This window comes from Mus caroli, unplaced genomic scaffold, assembly GCF_978045245.1.
Source record: "Mus caroli unplaced genomic scaffold, Mus_caroli_1 scaffold_6, whole genome shotgun sequence".
Lineage (NCBI taxonomy): Eukaryota > Metazoa > Chordata > Mammalia > Rodentia > Muridae > Mus > Mus caroli.
The window spans coordinates 40,112,969-40,130,811 of NW_028227261.1; the positions used below are offsets into that span (position 1 = coordinate 40,112,969).

Sequence of the window (17,843 nt, forward strand, 5' to 3'; positions counted from 1 at the left end):
AAGAACCTCTCCTCTCCTTCCCTCTCTCTCTGACAAGGTTTTTTTTTTTTTTTTTTTTTTTTTTTTTTTCTTTTTCGAGACAGGGTTTCTCTGTATAGCCCTGGCTGTCCTGGAACTCACTCTGTAGACCAGGCTGGCCTTTAACTCAGAAATCTGCCTGCCTCTGCCTCCCTAGTGCTGGGATTAAAGGCGTGCACCACCACTGCCCGGCACAAGGTCTTATTATACAGTCAGAGCTGGTCTTGAACTCAGAGATCCATCTGCCTCTCCCCAAGAGCTGGGCTTAAAGATGTGCGCTATCACATCCACTGAGAGACCCTGCCTCTGGTCACCACATACTAATGCTCAGAATAATCAGGAGCAAGTGCACACACGCTCTCACACATGCATACACACATGTACGCAACTGTGCACACGCGCATGTACACACACACACACCAACAAAAGAACGTGGAAGTCATCCCTATAACTATTCAATGTCCAAGGCCCTCTCCCCATAATGTTGGCTATTAGTTGGGCCAGAGATTTAAATATACCATTACTAAAAGTAGCTCCCGTTTTACTACCTCATCCTTCTATTTGTTTTTTTTTTAAGATAACTGTCTCCTCTTGCCAGCCTGAACTAAGAATTGGAACCTTCCCATAAGCTGACTGCACACCTTAGTTCTAAGCAAATGCATCCAAAGACCTAACTGGTGGATGGATGGCATTATCTCTTGTCTACAGTTACCACTGGCAGAGGCTTCATGAGGTCTCTGAAATGCTGCTGATTCTTAGGAAATCTTGAACCCCCTAGAACATAAAGTCCAGGAAAGCAGAAAGCAAAGCTGCCCTTCAATGCCAGAGATCCTGAGTTCAATTCCCAGCAACCACATGGGATCCAATGCACTCTTCTAGTGTGTGTCTGAAGACAGCTGCAGTGTACTCATATAAATAAAAAATAAATAAATCTTTTTTTTTTTAAGCCAGTAAGCTACCTTCCTCCATGTCAGTTCCTGCCTCCAGGTCCCTGTCCTGACTTCTCTTCAGGATTGAACGATGGGTAAAATTCACCTTTTCCTCCTCCAGTTGCTTTTAGTGTTTTGTCACAGCAGTCGAAAAGTAAGCTAAGGACTAAACCGCTAGCCATAAGACGTATTTGTTTTGTTGTCGTTATTGTTGGCTTTGACACCAGGATGTCTTATGCAGCCCAAGCTGGCCTCAAACTCCAGATCCTTGGGCTGGGGAGGTGGCTCAGTGATTAAGAGCACTGACTGTTCTTCCAAAGGTCCTGAGTTCAATTCCAGTAACCACATGGTGGCTCACAACCATTTGTAATGAGATCCAATGCACTCTTCTGGTGTGTCAGAAGATAAAGACAGTGTACTCATATAAATAAAAATAAATTAAAAAAAAAAAAAAACTTCAGATCCTTTTGTCTCTACTTCCCTAGTGGTAGGATTACAGGTATATGCCACAACCTTTATTTATTTATAATTATTTCAGATAACTACGTGAAATATGTATAAGGCATTTTTTAAATGAAATTGAATAAAAATGGACCAGAGGTATAGCATTACCACTTGTTTAGCATTTTTTTAAGATTTTTTAAAAATTTATTTATTTTAATGTATATGAATACACGGTCTCTATCTTCATGCACACCAGAAGAGGGCGTCAGAGTTGCTGGGAATTGAACTCAGGACCTCTGGAAGAGCAGTTGATGCTTTTAACTGCTGAGCCATCTCTCCAGCCCCCTTGTTTAGCATTTAATGAGGCTCTGGGTACAATAATCCCTGCCACTGCAAGGAAAAGACAGGTGGGTGGCAGCAAGCAAGCCACCTAGAAGACGAGTGGGTATGGCAGCATACACCTCCAATTTTAGAATTTAGGTTTGAGTAAGAGGATCATAAAGTTCAAGGTCATTGTGGTGGTTTGAATGAGAAGTGCCCCCCATAGGCTCATATGTTGAACACTTGTTCTCCAATTGTTGACACTCTTTCAGAAGGATTAGAGGTATGGTCTTTTTTTTTTTTTTTAAAGATTTATTTATTTATTATTATATGTAAGTACACTGTAGCTGTCTTCAGATGCACCAGAAGAGGGCGTCAGATCTCATTATGGATGGTTGTGAGCCACCATGTGGTTGCTGGGATTTGAACTCTGGACCTTCGGAAGAGCAGTCGGGTGCTCTTACCCACTGAGCCATCTTACCAGCCCCGAGGTATGGTCTTATTGGAGGTGTGTCACTGGGTCATTAAAGTTTCAAAAGATCTGTCAGTCCCTGTGCACTCTCTGTGCTTCCTGCTAGTGGATGAGATGTGGTCTCAGATGGTTGTGGTCTCGGCTTCTGCTCCCACCAGCTGCTGACATGTATCTCAATCTCACCATGATGGTGCTGGGCTCCTAGCCCTGTGAAATTACAAGCCCCAAGACAACTCTCCCTCTAGGAGATGCCTTGGTGGTGGCATTTTATCACAGTAATAGGAAAGTAACTAAGACAGTCAACTTCACTCAGCCAATCTGTGTGACATAAAATCCTGCCTCAAGGAGCTGGAGAGATGGCTCAGTGGTTAAGAGCACTGACTACTCTTCCAGAGGTCCTGAGTTCAATTCCCAGCAACCACATGGTGGCTCACAACCATCTGTAATGGGATCTGATGCCCCCTTCTGGTGTGTCAGAAGACAGCTACAGTGTACTCATATAAATAAAATAAATCTCTTTAAAAAAAAAGAAAAGAAAACCCTGCCTCAAAAAATTAAAAAGCAGCTGAAGAGATGGCCCGATGGTTAGGAGTACTTGCTGCTCTGATGGCCAGCATTCATATGACAACTCACAATCATGTTAAGTCCAATTCAAGAGGGTCTGACACCTTCTTCTGGTCCCTCAGGACGTTACACGCAGATGGTGCATAGACATACGTGCAGGCAGAATTCCCATATACATAAAGTAATAAAATAATGCTTAAAAATAAAAATAGTACAATTTGAATCATGGAACTCTTTATTTCCTCATGAAGGTTATAGCCAAAACTACTTCTTGGCTGGGTGTAGCTGTGCCACCTTTGATGCCAGGACTAGGGAGGCAGAGGCAGGAGAACCTCTGAGAGTTCAAGGAAAGCCTGTTCCCAGAACAGCCGGGGCTACTTAAAGAGATCCTTTCTCTAAATAAGAAATAGAGATTTTGGCCGGGTGTGGTGGCGCACGCCTTTAATCCCAGCACTCGGGAGGCAGAGGCAGGCGGATTTCTGAGTTCCAGGCCAGCCTAGTCTACAAAGTGAGTTCCAGGACAGCCAGGGCTATACAAAGAAACCCTGTCTTGAAAAACCAAAAAAAAAAGAAAAAGAAATAGAGATTTTCTTTTGTTGGCTTTTGTTTGTTTGTTTTGAAGACATCTCAATTTCAGAGAAACAGAACTGTAGACATACAGACTGGGCTACTGAGGGTGAGGAGGTAGGGAGAGGCCGGGGTAAGCCTCCCAGCAGTGAGACTGACTGGATCTAGTGCCCACCGGAACATCACACTGTCCTCTGTAATCGCCTCAATACTCCCAACATCCTAACCCATTCTACTCACCAAACAAGAGATGATTTCTTCCCAGGTTCACTGGAGGTCAGTCAAAGGAGCACCTATGATTGTCAGATTTCAGAGGCAGGGTCACAGGACGCAGGTAAGTAACAAGAAGGAAAGGTACGGCCCAGCCTATCACCAGCAAGATTTACAGAGAACACATCAGGGAGAATGAAGCTACTTTATTTTGAATTAGCCAGGGAGCAGGACTGGCTGCACAGTGCGATGCCTCAGTAAAGAGGGCGTGAACGGAGAGGATGAGGAGGCTGCCTGGGATAGAAGCTGCACCTCATTTTTCTCACAAGTGCTTACAGGTCACTCTGGAAGATCGTGGGGCCCTCAAGGAACAGGTCCTCGTGCCCAAGCCTCCGGGCACGGAGCTGAGAGCTGCTGGGCTCCAGGTTAGGAAAGGAGTTGTTCTGGAGCTCTAAGATGAAGGAAAATAAAATTAAATTAAAAAAGAAATTAGCATCCCAGCACTTGGGAGGCAGAGGGAGGCAGATTTCTGAGTTCGAGGCCAGCCTGGTCTACAAAGTGAGCTCCAGGACAGCCAGGGCTACACAGAGAAGACCTGTCTCAAAAAAAAAAAAAAAAAAAAAAAAAAAAAAAAAGCCAACTCCCCTCAACCCCCCAAAAAGGAAAGAAATTAGCAAGACTGCCATGCACAGAACTAGGTCTTGGACCGCCCTGGAAAAGACACACAGGCCTGATCTTACATGTGCTGACTCTGGCGAATTCTCTCTGTCTGTACCTATCCCTCAACTACATTTAAGTGGTTAAATGAAAATGTGGTGGCCCATGACTGTAATCCTAACACCAGGAACTTGAGGCAGGAAGATTTTGAGTTCAACACCAATCTGGGTTACATAGCAAGCCTGAGCTACACAACAAAACCTGACTTTTAAATAAATATTAAGCCTGGTCTACAGAGCGAGTTCCAGGACAGCCAGAACTACACAGAGAAACCCTATCTCGAAAAACCAAAATAAATAAATAAATAAATAAATAAATAAATAAATAAATATTAAATAATAATTACTTTGGTTTCTCTTCAATTCACATAAATCTTTTGCCTTTTACTAAACAAATATCAAATAATAAAGTAGCTTTACTCTCCATGACATAACATAGGTAGATGGATTCACAAAAAAAGACAATTTCAAACAATTAGACAGCTGCATTCAGGAGTCATTCAGATACGTCCTTACCCCTATCCAATTTCTTTAAAAGTTCCCACCTACGGCCACAGTCTGGGAGACTGACTTCACAGCTGGATGAAGAAAGAGACATGGCGAAAGTGGGTGCCAGTGGCAGCTTTGACTGCTGGGCAGGAACGGAGTTCCTAGAGAGAACATTCAGAACATGCAGAAGTGATGGACCTAGGATACTCTTCCAGCATAGAACCCTTCTGTTCTGAGGCCAGGAGTCCAGCCCACCCCCTCCATTATTGATCAGACATATAAAGATATATCACTGCGGTGGAGAGATGGCTCAGCGGTTAAGAGCACTGACTGCTCATCCAAAGGTCCTGAGTTCAATTCCCAGCAACCACATGGTAGCTTACAACTATCTGTAATGGAATCTGATGCCCTCTTCTGGTGTGTCTGAAGACAGCTACAGTGTACTCATATAAATAAAATATAAGAGTTCCAGGACAGCCAGGGCTACACAGAGAAACCCTTTCTTGAAAACAAACAAACAAACAAACCAAAAAACCAAAAAACAACAACAAAAAAACCAAAAAATAAATAAATAAATAAAAAAATAAAAAAAAATATATATACAGATACATATATATATATATATATATATATATGTATGTATATATATATATATATATCTCACAACTCTGAATCAAATGAAGAATGCCTGACACTGGGGCCAGCAAGGTTGCTCAGCTGATAAGCATGCCTGTCACCAAGCTTAACAACTTGAGGCTGATCCTCAAAACCCTTACAGTAGAAAGAGAGAACTGAATCCTACCAGACCTCTGACCTCCACATGCACTTCATGCTACATATGCCCACAAGTATGCAGACTAAATAAATAAAATACAAAAAACAATTTCAGGCCGGGCAGTGATGGCGCACGCCTTTAATCCCAGCACTTGGGAGGCAGAGGCAGGCGGATTTCTGAGTTCGAGGCCAGCCTGGTAGACAGAGTGAGTTCCAGGACAGCCAGGGCTACACAGAGAAACCCTGTCTCAAAAAAACAAAAACAAACAAACAAGCCGGGCGTGGTGGCGCACGCCTTTAATCCCAGCACTCGGGAGGCAGAGGCAGGCGGATTTCCGAGTTCGAGGCCAGCCTGGTCTACAAAGTGAGTTCCAGGACAGCCAGGGCTACACAGAGAAACCCTGTCTCGAAAAACCAAAAAAAAAAAAACAAAAAAAAAAACAAACAAACAAACAAACAAAAAAAAAACCAATTTCAGTAATACAAGTGACCATAATAGCACACACTTGTTGTTCATTTGTAGGAAACAAAGAGAGCAGGCTGGTGAGTTTGAGGCCAATCTGGGCTACCCAGTGGAACCCACCCATCTCAATAAAAATAGTCTGGTAACATATACCTGTAACATCTGCACTGGGAGATAAATCAGGAGGACCAGGAGTTCAAAGACAGCCTAAGCTAGACTATCCAATGCTGTTCTTATGAATACAAACCCAGATACTCAGACTGACCATCCTAACCAATTTTGGCCAAATTTAGGGTAGCTGAACTTTGCTTGACCTCTACAACACAAACCCCCTGTACCGGCCCAGCACACACAACATCTGACCTGAGGAGGTAGGGCTCTTCCTTCTGGGCATCATGGGCCTCTGTACTGGAAACCTCCAAGGTATGAACCCTGTCCATCTGGTCACTCTGCAGGTGCTCCAACGTCTGCCAGACCGAGGTGCAGAGGGAGGGCTAAATCTCTCTCTTTCCAAGGGAAACTCCCTCCCACAACTCCCCTCCTTGACACATGAGAACCTACATGTGGGCAAGGACAGTGAATCATGTTTACAGCAAAGAGACTGGGAATAACTGCTTTGGAGAGATGTGGAATCAGCAAGGGAAATAATGAAAGAGAGATGGAGGTGGGAGAAGACATCCAAGCCCTTTCTGTAAAGCAAGGATGGAGACTCAGGATGAACTATGTGGAGTTTGATCTAACCCTGTCTTACCTTCCAGCTGCGGGCCTGAACCTGGGGCCCTTTAGCTATTTGTTCCAGCAACAACTCCTGATGTTGGCCTGAAAATAAGACAGAATATAAGGGGACCATTCTCCAACTTCATTCCTTTTTCTTCACTGCCTTGTGACCAGAATGGTGGTAGAAACTTAAACACATTCTGGTCCAGCTGCTGGGAAGATACCAAGCTGATGGGAAAGACTAAATGACATGAGAGATAAAGAGCAAAATAAAATATTTTGCCAAAGGCTACAGGTGTAGCTTGGTGGCAGAGCAGACGCTTTGCAAATAAAAAGCCCTGTGCATTTGATACCCAACATTACACAATATTTAAATTATAAAATATACAAATAATAGTAACAATAATAATAATAATATCAATAATAATTTGCCTAGCCAGGGGTGGTAACACATGCCTTTATCCCAGCAGTTAGGAAGCAAAGGCATATGGTCTCTGTGAGTTCAAGATCAGCCTGGTCCACACAATGAGTCCCAGGACAGCCAGAACTATGTAGAGACACTGTCTCCAAAAAAAAAAAAAAAAAAAAAAAAAAAGGGTGGGGGTAGAGTACTGGAGAGATGGCTCAGTGGTTAAGAACACTGGCTGTTCTTCCAAAGGATCCTGGTTCAATTCCCAGCATCCACATGGCAGCTCACAACTGTCTGCAACCCCAGTTCCAAGGGATCTGACACCCTCACACAGACTCACATGCAAGCAGAACACCAATGCACATGAAATAAAAATAAATTTAAAAAAATAACAAAACTAATATGCCAGACTTTTCAATAGTTCAAACAGTCAGAAGTAATGTCACTTACTGGAAGAAAAAGAAGATATTCCAAAAACAAGGGCAAAAAACCACTTTCAATCTTTCACTCACTCAGCTGGTCTCGAAGCAACTTCAGTTCCTCTCGAAGAATCTCTGACTCTTCCCACAAAAGCTGGTGCCTACATGAGTGACAGCAGTGTCATTCTAGAACCAAACAACAAACCCAGAATGGCTGGAGATCACAACTTAATGATAAGGGCATCTACCTAGCATGTACTGGGCCCAGGGTTCAATAGCCAACATCACAGAGAAACAAAGTGAGTAGGCCAAACATCTGTTTTTGTTTTTGTTTTTGTTTTTCGAGACAGGGTTTCTCTATATAGCCCTGGCTGTCCTGGAACTCACTTTGTAGACCAGGCTGGCCTCAAACTCAGAAATCCCCTGCCTCTGCCTCCCGAATGCTGGGATTAAAGGCATGAGCCACCACGCCCGGCTACACCAAACATCTTATGCGAGGAGCTCAGAAGCCTCAAAAGAGGAAGCTTTGGGCTAGGAAGATGGCTCAGTGGTTATGAGAACAATTGCTCTTAAGGAGAACTTTGATTTCTAGCCTCCACATGATGGCTCAAAATCATCTTTACCTCCAATTAGAGGGGATTCAATAGGCATATATGTGGCATGCATACATATGTAGGTAAAACACTTTTTTTGTGTGTCCTTTTTGTTTTCTGAAAAAAGATCTTTGTAACCCTGGATGGCCTATAGCTCAATATGTAGAGCAGGCTAGTCTCAAACCCATAGAGACCGGCCATCTCTGCCTCCTGAGCACGAGAACTAAAACCGTGTGCCACCAAGAAGCACATTTGTTTTAATAGAATAGAATAGAGTTTATTCAGGGCACAGAAGGGGAGTTGGAAAGGGGGAGAGAGAGAGAGAGAGAGAGGGAGAGAGAACAGAGAAAGAGGAGAGGAGAGGCCTGCCACTGCCAGGAACACGTGTAGAGAGAGAGGGTAAGGGGAAGAAGAAGAAGAGGGGGAAAAGGAGCAGAGGAAGAGTGAAACACATTTTTAAAAAAATTTTATTTATTATATATACAGCATGTATGCCTGCAGGCCAGAAGCCAGAAGAGGTCATCAGATGGTTGTGGGCCGACATGTGGTTGCTGGGAATTGAACTCAGAACCTCTGGAAGAGTAGTCAGTGCTCTTAACCTCTAAGCCATCTCTCCAGCCCCCAAGAAGCACATCTTAAACAACCAAAAGGGTGAAGTCTTGCCCATCACTTACTCACTCTGCAGCTCTTGGTGAAAGCCACTGGCAGGACCCAACTTTCCTGGTCTTACTTTCATTTGTGTTTGGACTAGCTCTTGAACCTGACTCTGAAGGCCCTGCAGTTCCTTTCTCAGCCCTTCCAGGCATTGCTCCAGAAGGGCTCTCCCTTTGGGGCCCTCCTGCAGCAGTTTTAGCGATGCTGTAGAGGAGAAAGTAAAGGTCAGTGGCTCTAAGAGACTCCCATGAGAGCAAACGACGCATAGGTAAAGCTGTGTAGGGCTGGAGGGAGAGAAGCTCACCCACTCACTAAAAGGCTAAGCCCCACAACCGAAAGCTGTATGGACATCAGTGGTAGAGCACAGATCATTAGCATGTGCCAAACTCTTGGTTTCCATTTTAAAAGTTAGGGACGCAATTTCAAGTGCTCCAGGATGAACAGGAGCCCTAGCTGGTCTGATCAGCTTCATGCGGTTCTCAGTTCAACTGATGAAAATATGGCCCGGATTAAGGTAAGAGGGGGACCCCTGGGATCCCCCTCTAACCCCTCCCATTGGGAGGCTAGGCTAGGGCGTAGTAAAGGGCACTGAGAGCTCACTGGCTCTGTGTGCCGTACATAGAAAAGAATTGGCCCAATACCTTCTAGAGCACTGATCTTGAACATATACTTCTCCCGATCCTTCAACAGGCTCTGTACAGAATGCTTCAGCGCCTCAGTCACCTACCCAAGCAGAGAAAACCCAGACATTCCTTTCTAAGTCATTTCCCCAACTCCTAATATTATCATCTCACATTATCACCATGTACATACCCTGAATACCTCACCTGAGCCTGAGCCTGAAGCTGGGATCGGAGTTTAGTAACTTCATCCCAGAGAGAGGAGCTGTGGGCTTCAGTACAGCTCAATCTCTCTCCAAGAATGGGAGTCTTTAGAGCACAAGGCTGTTGAGCTTGGGCCTCTGGCTGAGGAGGTAAGTGATGAGAAGTCCAGGTGTCAACCAGGTCCCCTATTGTGGAAATAGGGAAGGGACAAGAGCAGGGCCTGTCTGTGTAGGAAACCAGAGGGAGTAGCTGGGATTTGTACAGAACTGTGAGCTGTACAGGCAGGCACTGAAAGAAAGGAGGCTCTGAGAAGACAAAAGGGCTGGGAGAAAAGACAATACTTACCTGTAGAGGAAACTCGAAAGGGATACAAACTCTGCTACAAAACAAAACAAAAAACAAACAACAGCAAACAGTTCAACAAGCCAGTGAGCTCTCAGTGCCCTTTACTACGCCCTAGCCTAGCCTCCCAATGGGAGGGGTTAGAGGGGGATCCCAGGGGTCCCCCTCTTACCTTAATCCGGGCCATATTTTCATCAGTTGAACTGAGAACCGCATGAAGCTGATCAGACCAGCTAGGGCTCCTGTTCATCCTGGAGCACTTGAAATTGCGTCCCTAACTTTCCCTGTTCTTGCTCTTCCACACTCAGATACCCGCGGGCCAGCCCAGGACAAGCCACAGAGTTAGGTGGAAATGAGTAAAGTGGGAATATACTAGGGCTACAGATACAGTACGATAGCAATATTGTGAATCTAGAACTACGGAACGGAGTACTTTGAAAAGTGGGGGGTCGAGGGGGCGAAGAAAACAGAATAATATCGAGAGGGTAGAATAAAACGAATTTTGGTTGAGACCTCCACAAATCAAGGACGCTATCACCACTGAGACAAGTGACAAGTGCCGCTCAAGAGTTCAAACTCTGGTAGGCGGAGAATGAGATTTTAAGGACCGGTGCCGCAGCGCCACCCGGGAAACTGAGTCCGCTTCTTGCGGAGACCACAGGCAATAGAGGGCGGAAATACGTTTCCCTGGAGATACGTGCACACCTCCCGTGAAGCTCGTCGGGACACGGAGTCTTCCAGACTTGGTTATGTTTGGGTTACAAGGACCAAAGTAACTACGTGTACCAAGATGCACCGTGCAGAGTCAGTTGAGTCCGTTACTATTCCTTTACTTCTTGGGAAATGTAGTCCAGCCCTGATGGACGCATACAGGCCCAAGTTAGCTGTGAGACTCCATTTCCCAGCAAGCTCAGCGTTCAGCGTGCGTTATGGAGCCGCGAGTCGCAGAGCTGAAGCAGAAGATTGAGGACAACTTGTGTCCTTTTGGCTTCGAAGTTTACCCCTTCCAGGTTGGTTTGTCTTCCCTGTGGTCCTAGGGTGAGCTCTAGGATTTGCCTTGGTGCCAAAAGTGTGAAGGCCGGTGAGCCCTTCTGATTCTCTCAACCTACCGCAGCCGTCTGACGGACCAGGTCGTGCTGTAAAATGGGGCTTGATTAAAAAACGTAGAGAAACACGTTTGCCCTTTTATGTCTTTATGATGTCAAACAAGTGAATGGGATACAGCCCAAGATCCCCTAACCTGTCATCATTATAATTTACCAGAAAACGGTCTCCCGGTGTGGGCGGGATCATCAGATTCTTCCAAAGGAATTAGAAGAGGTCAAAACTTAGAAGGCTGGTGTGGCTATGTACTCGATCAGATGAAGAGAGAAGAGTATTCCTAATGTTGAACAAGAGACAATTGGCTAGTTTGTTCGGTCAGCCAACAGAAGGCTAATTCATGGTGTTGCTTGCCATCAATACAGGACTGAGCATAGAAATTCCTCACGCTCGCCTGGTACAGAAGTCTCTGTAACCACAGTCCCTCTCCACCCCACCCAGCCCCGCCCTATTCCACACTTTCCTCCCACAATGCTGAGTGAACAAAATGATGTTTAAGACACAAACTAAAATCCGCCTGTGTCCTTTGGCCTATCTTAAGATTCCTAGTCCATTGAGCTTTCCAGGGGAAGACTTGTAAGAAGATACTATTGAGAAGTTAAGTCTAGTTTGAAAGCCATGATTGAGGTCTTGGGTTCAATTCCTAGTAAGGAGGAAAAAACAAAATTGAAAGCTGAGGCTATAAAACTTAAATGAGATGTATATCTATCTATCCATCTATCAGAAATTTATCTGATAGGTGGATGGCTAGCTAGCTAGAGTGTTGGTTTAGCATTTGCAAATCTCAATCACCAGCACAAAAACAGAGAAATGTATATGAAAAGATGGATTGAAAGGAGAGGAGAATTATGTACATTCTAGAGTCAGATTGGGACTGGAGAGAGAGAGCTCAGCAGCTAAGAGCACTGACTGCTCTTCCAGAGATTCTGAGTTCAATTCCCAGCAACCACATGGTGGCTCTCAACCATCTGTAATGGAATCTGATGCCATCTTCTGGTGTCTGAAGACAGCTACAGTATACTCACATACATAAAATAAGTAACTAAATCTTTTTTAAAAAGTCAGAATTTGGAGGCAGTGATGGAAGGCGGATATGGGAAAGAATAGGAGTGCCTATGTGAATGTGAGGCATGGTGGCCGAAGCCTTTGATCCCAGCACGCAGCAGGCAGAGGCTTCCAGACCAGCCTGATGTACATAGCAAGCTCCAGGTCAGCCAGAGCTATAGTGAGGCCCCATCTTATTTTAAACGTGTGTGTGTCTAGTCTGGATAATAGGAACTATTATACTGAACAGAGTTAGCCCCGCCTGTCTCATAAGGTCTTGCTACTCACCTTTCCAGTCCTATATCCAACAGCCACCATGAATATCACCTGAATCTTCCAAACACAGGTTGTTGTTTTTTAGCCCACCAACCTATCCTATATCCCAGAACACTTCTCACATATGAATTATTATAATCTCCTTGCTGCCATCTTGGCTCCAATCCATTCTCTACAGCGCAACCAGATCTTTCCAATTATTGGTCACTTTATTCTTTTTTTTTTTTTTAAGATTTTACTTTTTTTTTTTTTTTAGATTTATTTTATTTATTATTATATGTAAGTACACTGTAGCTGTCTTCAGACACACCAGAAGAGGGCGTCAGATCTCATTTTGGGTGGTTGTGAGCCACCATGTGGTTGCTCGGATCTGAACTCTGGACCTTCGGAAGAGCAGTCGGATGCTCTTACCCACTGAGCCATCTCACTAGTCTCCACTTTATTCTTTTAAGGGTTAAATGACTCCTCATCTTCATCAAGTTGGTGCCATAGTTTTTAAGTTGATATGTAAGGCCAGGCCCAACCTCTCTCCTACTAATCTCTCAAGCTTCCCCTAGTGCATTTATTTCTTTTTTTCTTTCCTTTTTTTTTTTTTTTTTTGGTGGGGGGCAGGGGGATGGGGTTCTTTTTTTGTTTTGTTTTTTCGAGACAGGGTTTCTCTGTGTATCCCTGGCTGTCCTGGAAACTTGCTCTGTAGACCAGATTGGTCTCAAACTCAGAGATCCAACTGCCTGAGCTTTCTGTGTTCCAGGTGGCGTGGTACAATGAACTCCTGCCTCCAGCCTTCCACTTGCCCTTCCCAGGACCTACCCTGGCCTTCCTGGTACTCAGCACACCTGCTATGTTTGACCGAGCCCTCAAACCCTTCTTGAAGAGCTGCCACTTCCAAACCCTGAGAGACCCGGTGGATCAATGTGTGTCCTACCACCTGAGGAGTGTTACAGAGGTAATGTGGAACGTTCCTTCAACTCCCAAACCCACATCTGCTTCCCTGGTGACCTCACTCAGGGCACAATCTACCCTTAGGGCTAGGAGCCCTGACATTCTGCAACTTCTTACACCCAGGTTTTACCCTTTCCTTTAGCAGACTCCCCATCTGAAATCAGTTTTGTAAAGTGACTACACTGATAGACAACTAGAGGAACCTGTAGTCTTAATCTTAAAGATGTTGGAATATTAGTAATCCAACATCTTTAGTCATTGGTCGTTGGCCTTTGCCTGGGTTTATGCGTTCTATGCTGTCTGTGGAGCCTTCGAAGGCAGAAGACTATTTCTCAGCCTGTACTCATTTATATACACATAAATCTTTACATATACATTCTAGGTCTTTCCACTCTAGAATTGCCACAGACGACTCAATAACTCCTATAATGGAGGCTTCTGAGCAAGGCTTTTATATTTCCTTTCAAGTACAGGCCCTTCTGAGGGGGCAGAGAAACTCTAAATTCCTTCACTTTGTAGCTCCTTAGGTTAAAGTTGTTTTTCCTTCAAACAGACTTTTAATGGTGAATCCCAGCAGTAGAGAGATAGAGGCAGGAGAATCAGGAATTCATGATCATCTTTAGATATATATAGCATGTTCAAGGTCATTCTGACCCTGTCACACACAAAAAAAACAACAACAAAAATAACCCATGGGCTTATGAAAACAGGAGGCATATTAATACATAACATAGGCCTTAGAACAAAGTCATGACTCCCATCGTGCTAACAAGCGCCCTGTATTCTGTTCCAGAAGTTTCCAGAAGTGCATATGGAAGTCATTGCTGACTATGAGGTACACCCCAATCGGCGACCTAAGATTCTCGCCCAGACAGCAGCCCATGTGGCAGGTGCTGCTTATTACTACCAACGACAAGATGTGGATGCAGACCCATGGGGGACCCAGGTCAGAGAGTGAATGTGTGGGTGGGGACCAAGGGGAAGGCTAGTAAAGGCCCCTCAAGTATAAGGTCTGTGTAGGTGCTGAGATTAAAGGTGTGCCCCACCACTGCCTGGCTAGATTTTTTAATTTAATAGAAGGGCCAGAGCCTTCTGCATGGAATGAGTGTGCACTAAGTGGGAAAGAATTAGGAAAAGATTAGGAACATTTGTTGCTTTTGTTTTTTTTTGTTTTTTTTTTTTTAAAGATTTATTTATTATATGTAAGTACACTGTAGCTGTCTTCAGACACTCTGGAAGAGGGCACCAGATCTCGTTACGGATGGTTGTGAGCCACCATGTGGTTGCTGGGATTTGAACCCTGGACCTTCGGAAGAGCAGTCGGGTGCTCTTACCCACTGAGCCATCTCACCAGCCCGCTTTTGTTTTTTGTTTTGTTTTTTTTTGGTTTTTCGAGACAGGGTTTTTCTGTGTAGCCCTGGCTGTCCTGGCACTCACTTTGTAGACCAGGCTGGCCTCGAACTCAGAAATCCGCCTGCCTCTGCCTCCCGAGTGCTGGGATTAAAGGCGTGCGCCACCACCCCAGGCCCCATTTGTTGCTTTTGTATGAACCATGTTCAATCCCAAGCACTCACGTGGCTGCTCAGAACCATCTGCAACTCCTTTTTAGATTGACACCCTCTGCTGGCCGCTGTGGGTACTGCTTGCATGCAAGCAAGACACTCATACCCATTCTTGGGGGATAAAAAGTTTCCAATAGTCGTTGAACCTAGTGTCAAAATGACCTCTGTAACCCTGCTTTTTCTTTGTCCTCTCCCCAGCACATAGCAGGCGTGTGCATACACCCCCGATTTGGGGGCTGGTTTGCCATCCGAGGGGTAATGTTGCTGCCAGGGATTGAAGTGCCAAATTTGCCACCCAGAAAGCCCCCTGACTGTGTGCCTACAAGAGCTGGCCGCATCACTCTGCTTGAAGGTTTCAATTTCCATTGGCGGGACTGGACTTACCGTGATGCTGTGACTCCTGAAGAACGGTACTCCGAAGAACAGAAGATCTACTTCTCCACCCCACCTGCCCAACGCTTGGCCCTATTAGGCTTAGCCCAACCCTCAGAACACCCTAGCACTACATCTGAGCATCCTCTTTCCTTGCTTACTAAACCTCAGAATTCCAGGAGAGCTCGAAGCTGGCTGAGTCCAAGTGCCTCACCACCTGTATCCCCAGGCCCTTGATAACTTTTGCCCTTCGGGATCCCACTCATAATACATTTATTTTAAGTAGGATTTGGGTTGTGAAAAAAAACACTTTCTCCTTTTTTAGTTTTTTTGTAGCCCAGACCAGGCTGGCCTCAAGCTAAGAGAGATCCACCTGCCTCTGTTTCCTCCAGAGTGCTGATTTTTTGCACTGTGGTAAAACCATTTCATTTTGGGTAGGATTTCCTGATAATAGTGCTTCAGACAGTCAAGACTCAATTTACATTGGTCAAGATAAATCAGATGCCAAGGCAGACTCAAAATCAGCAGTTGACTTCAAATATTAGACTCATGCCCATTACTATTTTTTTTTTTTTTTTTTTTTTTTTTTTTTTTTTTTGGTTTTTCAAGACAGGGTTTTTCTGTGTAGCCCTGGCTGTCCTGGAACTCACTCTGTAGACCAGGCTGGCCTCGAACTCAGAAATTCGCCTGCCTCTGCCTCCCTCCAAAGTGCTGGGATTAAAGGCGTGCACCACCACACCATGCCAGGCTCTTGTGTAGTACCTTTTTTTTTTTTTTTTTTTTTTTTCTTTCTTTTTGGTTTCTTTTTCAAGACAGGGTTTCTCTGTATAGTTCTGGCTGTCTTGGAACTCACTCTGTAGACCAGGATGGCCTCAAACTCAGAAATCCACCTGCCTCTGCCTCCCCAGTGCTGGGATTAAAGGCGTGCACTACCAAGCCCGGCTTTGAGTAGTACTCTTAAGATACTATTTAAGAACCATGGTTCTCACTGTTCCTAAAGCTGCTATCATTTAAGGCAGTTCCTCATGTTGTAGTGACCGCAACCATAAAATTATTTTTGTTGCTACCTAATAATTTTGCTATTTATGAATCAATTGTCTTAGGGAATCCAGTGAAAGGGTTGTTCAACAACCCCTGGGGGCTGAGAAACAGATTTAGTAGCTCCTAGGGGTACCCACCACATAGAGCTATGCTGAATTAATATTTAAGTAAACTACATTGAAACTGCCGACCTACAGTGTGCTATTACTAAAGGCTTAGGCAATCTTATACTTATGCTCAAATAGATGTACTTTGAATTCTGGAATGTTGGAAGGACATGATGTCATAGGATTGTTTTGTCTACCCTAACCAAGAATCCAGAAGAAACTTCTTCCTGACTTTACAGGATCAAAATGGAATATTCTCTCATCACAGCTAAAATACAAGAAGTTGAATACAATCATATCCAAAGCCACCAACTTTGTTTGCCTGTTTGTTGATTCCAGAGATAGTTCCCCAATTCTGATATTTCAAGTTTCACTCCCAGGGTCCAGGGAGGTTAGTTGGTAAATTGTAATGTGCTGATTTTACTTGTTGAAAACTGAAAACAAGAGACAGACCAGTCTCAGACTCAATCATATTCATCTCAAATCTCTTCCTTGAACAGGAATCCACCCCTGCCCCCCAAACCCTGCAACAGGGAGGGAGAAGCAAACTACTGAGGGTTTTAAAAAAGAAATTCCACCCAGGATGGAGAGAGGTTAAGGGCACTGGATACTCTTGTAGAGGTCCTGAGTGATTCCCAGCAATCACATGTGACCTGGTGCCCTCTGGCCCGCAGGTATATGTGCGGGGAGACCATGTGTATACATGATATGTATATAACATGTATACATAGTAAATCTTAAAAATGCATCCTGAAAACTGGTAGGTGTAACATTTCCAAGGTGTTACTTATTCCGTGATAAAAAAAAAATGTAGTGGCAAAAGGGAAAAAAGAAGCCCTAATAACTTTTTCAAGCACTTTACTGTGCCCTGCCCAGAACTCCAATGTTCCATACTTTGCTTGCTGGGAACAAGGGGATAATTATTGGAGCTTATTGGCCAGCAAACCTCAGTAAGCATCCAGTTCAAGCAGGCGGCTCACAACTGCTTCTCATTCCAGCCCCAAAAGGTCCAACACATTCTTCTGGTCTACAAGCAAAGTGTTACCTTATAGCCTAATCTAGCACTCATCTCTGCAATTAAAAACTTGACAGGCCCAGTGGTCATTCCTTTTTCCTCCTCGATTACACTCATATTCATGGGGAGAGGCATATCACAGTGCATTTATGACGTCAGAGGACAACTTTGTAAGAAGGAGCCAATTCTCTTCTTGCACCATGTGGCAAGCATCTTTAATGTGGTGGTAATAGGTAATTGCACTGTTAGTAAGTGTGGTCTTGTTGGTGCGAAGTGTCACTGTGGGAACAGGCTTTGAGGTGTCCTATACTCAAACCACACCCAGTGTGGCACACAAGTCTTTTTCTGCTAGAACTCACAACTCCTTGGCCAGCATCATGTCTTCCTGTACTGTGCCATGTTTCTCACCATAATGGACTAAATAATGACTATAAGCCAGCCCCAATTAAATGTTTTCC

The 17,843-nt window shown here is 44.4% G+C and overlaps 2 protein-coding genes across 7 annotated transcripts; one reads left to right on the forward strand and one right to left on the reverse strand.

Annotated features, from left to right (window-relative positions):
* Positions 1–3,711: 3,711 nt before the first annotated feature.
* Positions 3,712–10,523, reverse strand: Ccdc163 (CCDC163 homolog). Of its 6 annotated transcripts, none has more exons than XM_085839058.1 (10): positions 10,098–10,523; positions 9,929–9,959; positions 9,587–9,768; positions 9,401–9,482; positions 8,780–8,963; positions 7,606–7,673; positions 6,719–6,786; positions 6,331–6,434; positions 4,758–4,891; positions 3,712–3,976 (listed from the first exon to the last, which is right to left on the reverse strand). In XM_085839058.1, the coding sequence occupies exons 1-10, from the start codon at positions 10,173–10,175 to the stop codon at positions 3,858–3,860; spliced, it is 1,050 nt and encodes a 349-aa protein (XP_085695184.1). In that variant the 5' UTR covers positions 10,176–10,523; the 3' UTR covers positions 3,712–3,857. The 6 variants fall into 6 exon arrangements, with proteins under 6 accessions (XP_085695184.1, XP_085695183.1, XP_021017067.1 ...); XM_085839057.1 differs by having other exon boundaries at positions 9,587–9,807; XM_021161408.3 differs by having other exon boundaries at positions 4,758–4,819; positions 9,929–9,962.
* Positions 10,524–10,799: 276 nt separating this feature from the next.
* On the forward strand, positions 10,800–16,678 carry Mmachc (metabolism of cobalamin associated C). The gene is made up of 4 exons (XM_021161410.3): positions 10,800–10,935; positions 13,098–13,292; positions 14,082–14,234; positions 15,049–16,678. The coding sequence occupies exons 1-4, from the start codon at positions 10,855–10,857 to the stop codon at positions 15,457–15,459; spliced, it is 840 nt and encodes a 279-aa protein (XP_021017069.1). The 5' UTR covers positions 10,800–10,854; the 3' UTR covers positions 15,460–16,678.
* The last annotated feature ends 1,165 nt before the right edge of the window (positions 16,679–17,843 follow it).

What these genes read in the sequence shown, in the direction of transcription:
- Ccdc163 (XM_021161404.3), bottom strand. Translation starts at nt 10,175, where the DNA reads ATGAACAGGAGCCCTAGCTGGTCTGATCAGCTTCATGCGGTTCTCAGT. An exon ending in GAAGAGCCCTACCTCCTCAG is followed by an intron (nt 4,892 to 6,330) that starts GTCAGATGTTGT and finishes TGTTCTCTCTAG; the next exon opens with GAACTCCGTTCCTGCCCAGC. An exon ending in TTTAAAGAAATTGGATAGGG is followed by an intron (nt 3,977 to 4,757) that starts GTAAGGACGTAT and finishes CCTTCATCTTAG; the next exon opens with AGCTCCAGAACAACTCCTTT.
- Mmachc (XM_021161410.3), top strand. Translation starts at nt 10,855, where the DNA reads ATGGAGCCGCGAGTCGCAGAGCTGAAGCAGAAGATTGAGGACAACTTG. An exon ending in ACCTGAGGAGTGTTACAGAG is followed by an intron (nt 13,293 to 14,081) that starts GTAATGTGGAAC and finishes ATTCTGTTCCAG; the next exon opens with AAGTTTCCAGAAGTGCATAT. An exon ending in CAGACCCATGGGGGACCCAG is followed by an intron (nt 14,235 to 15,048) that starts GTCAGAGAGTGA and finishes TCCTCTCCCCAG; the next exon opens with CACATAGCAGGCGTGTGCAT.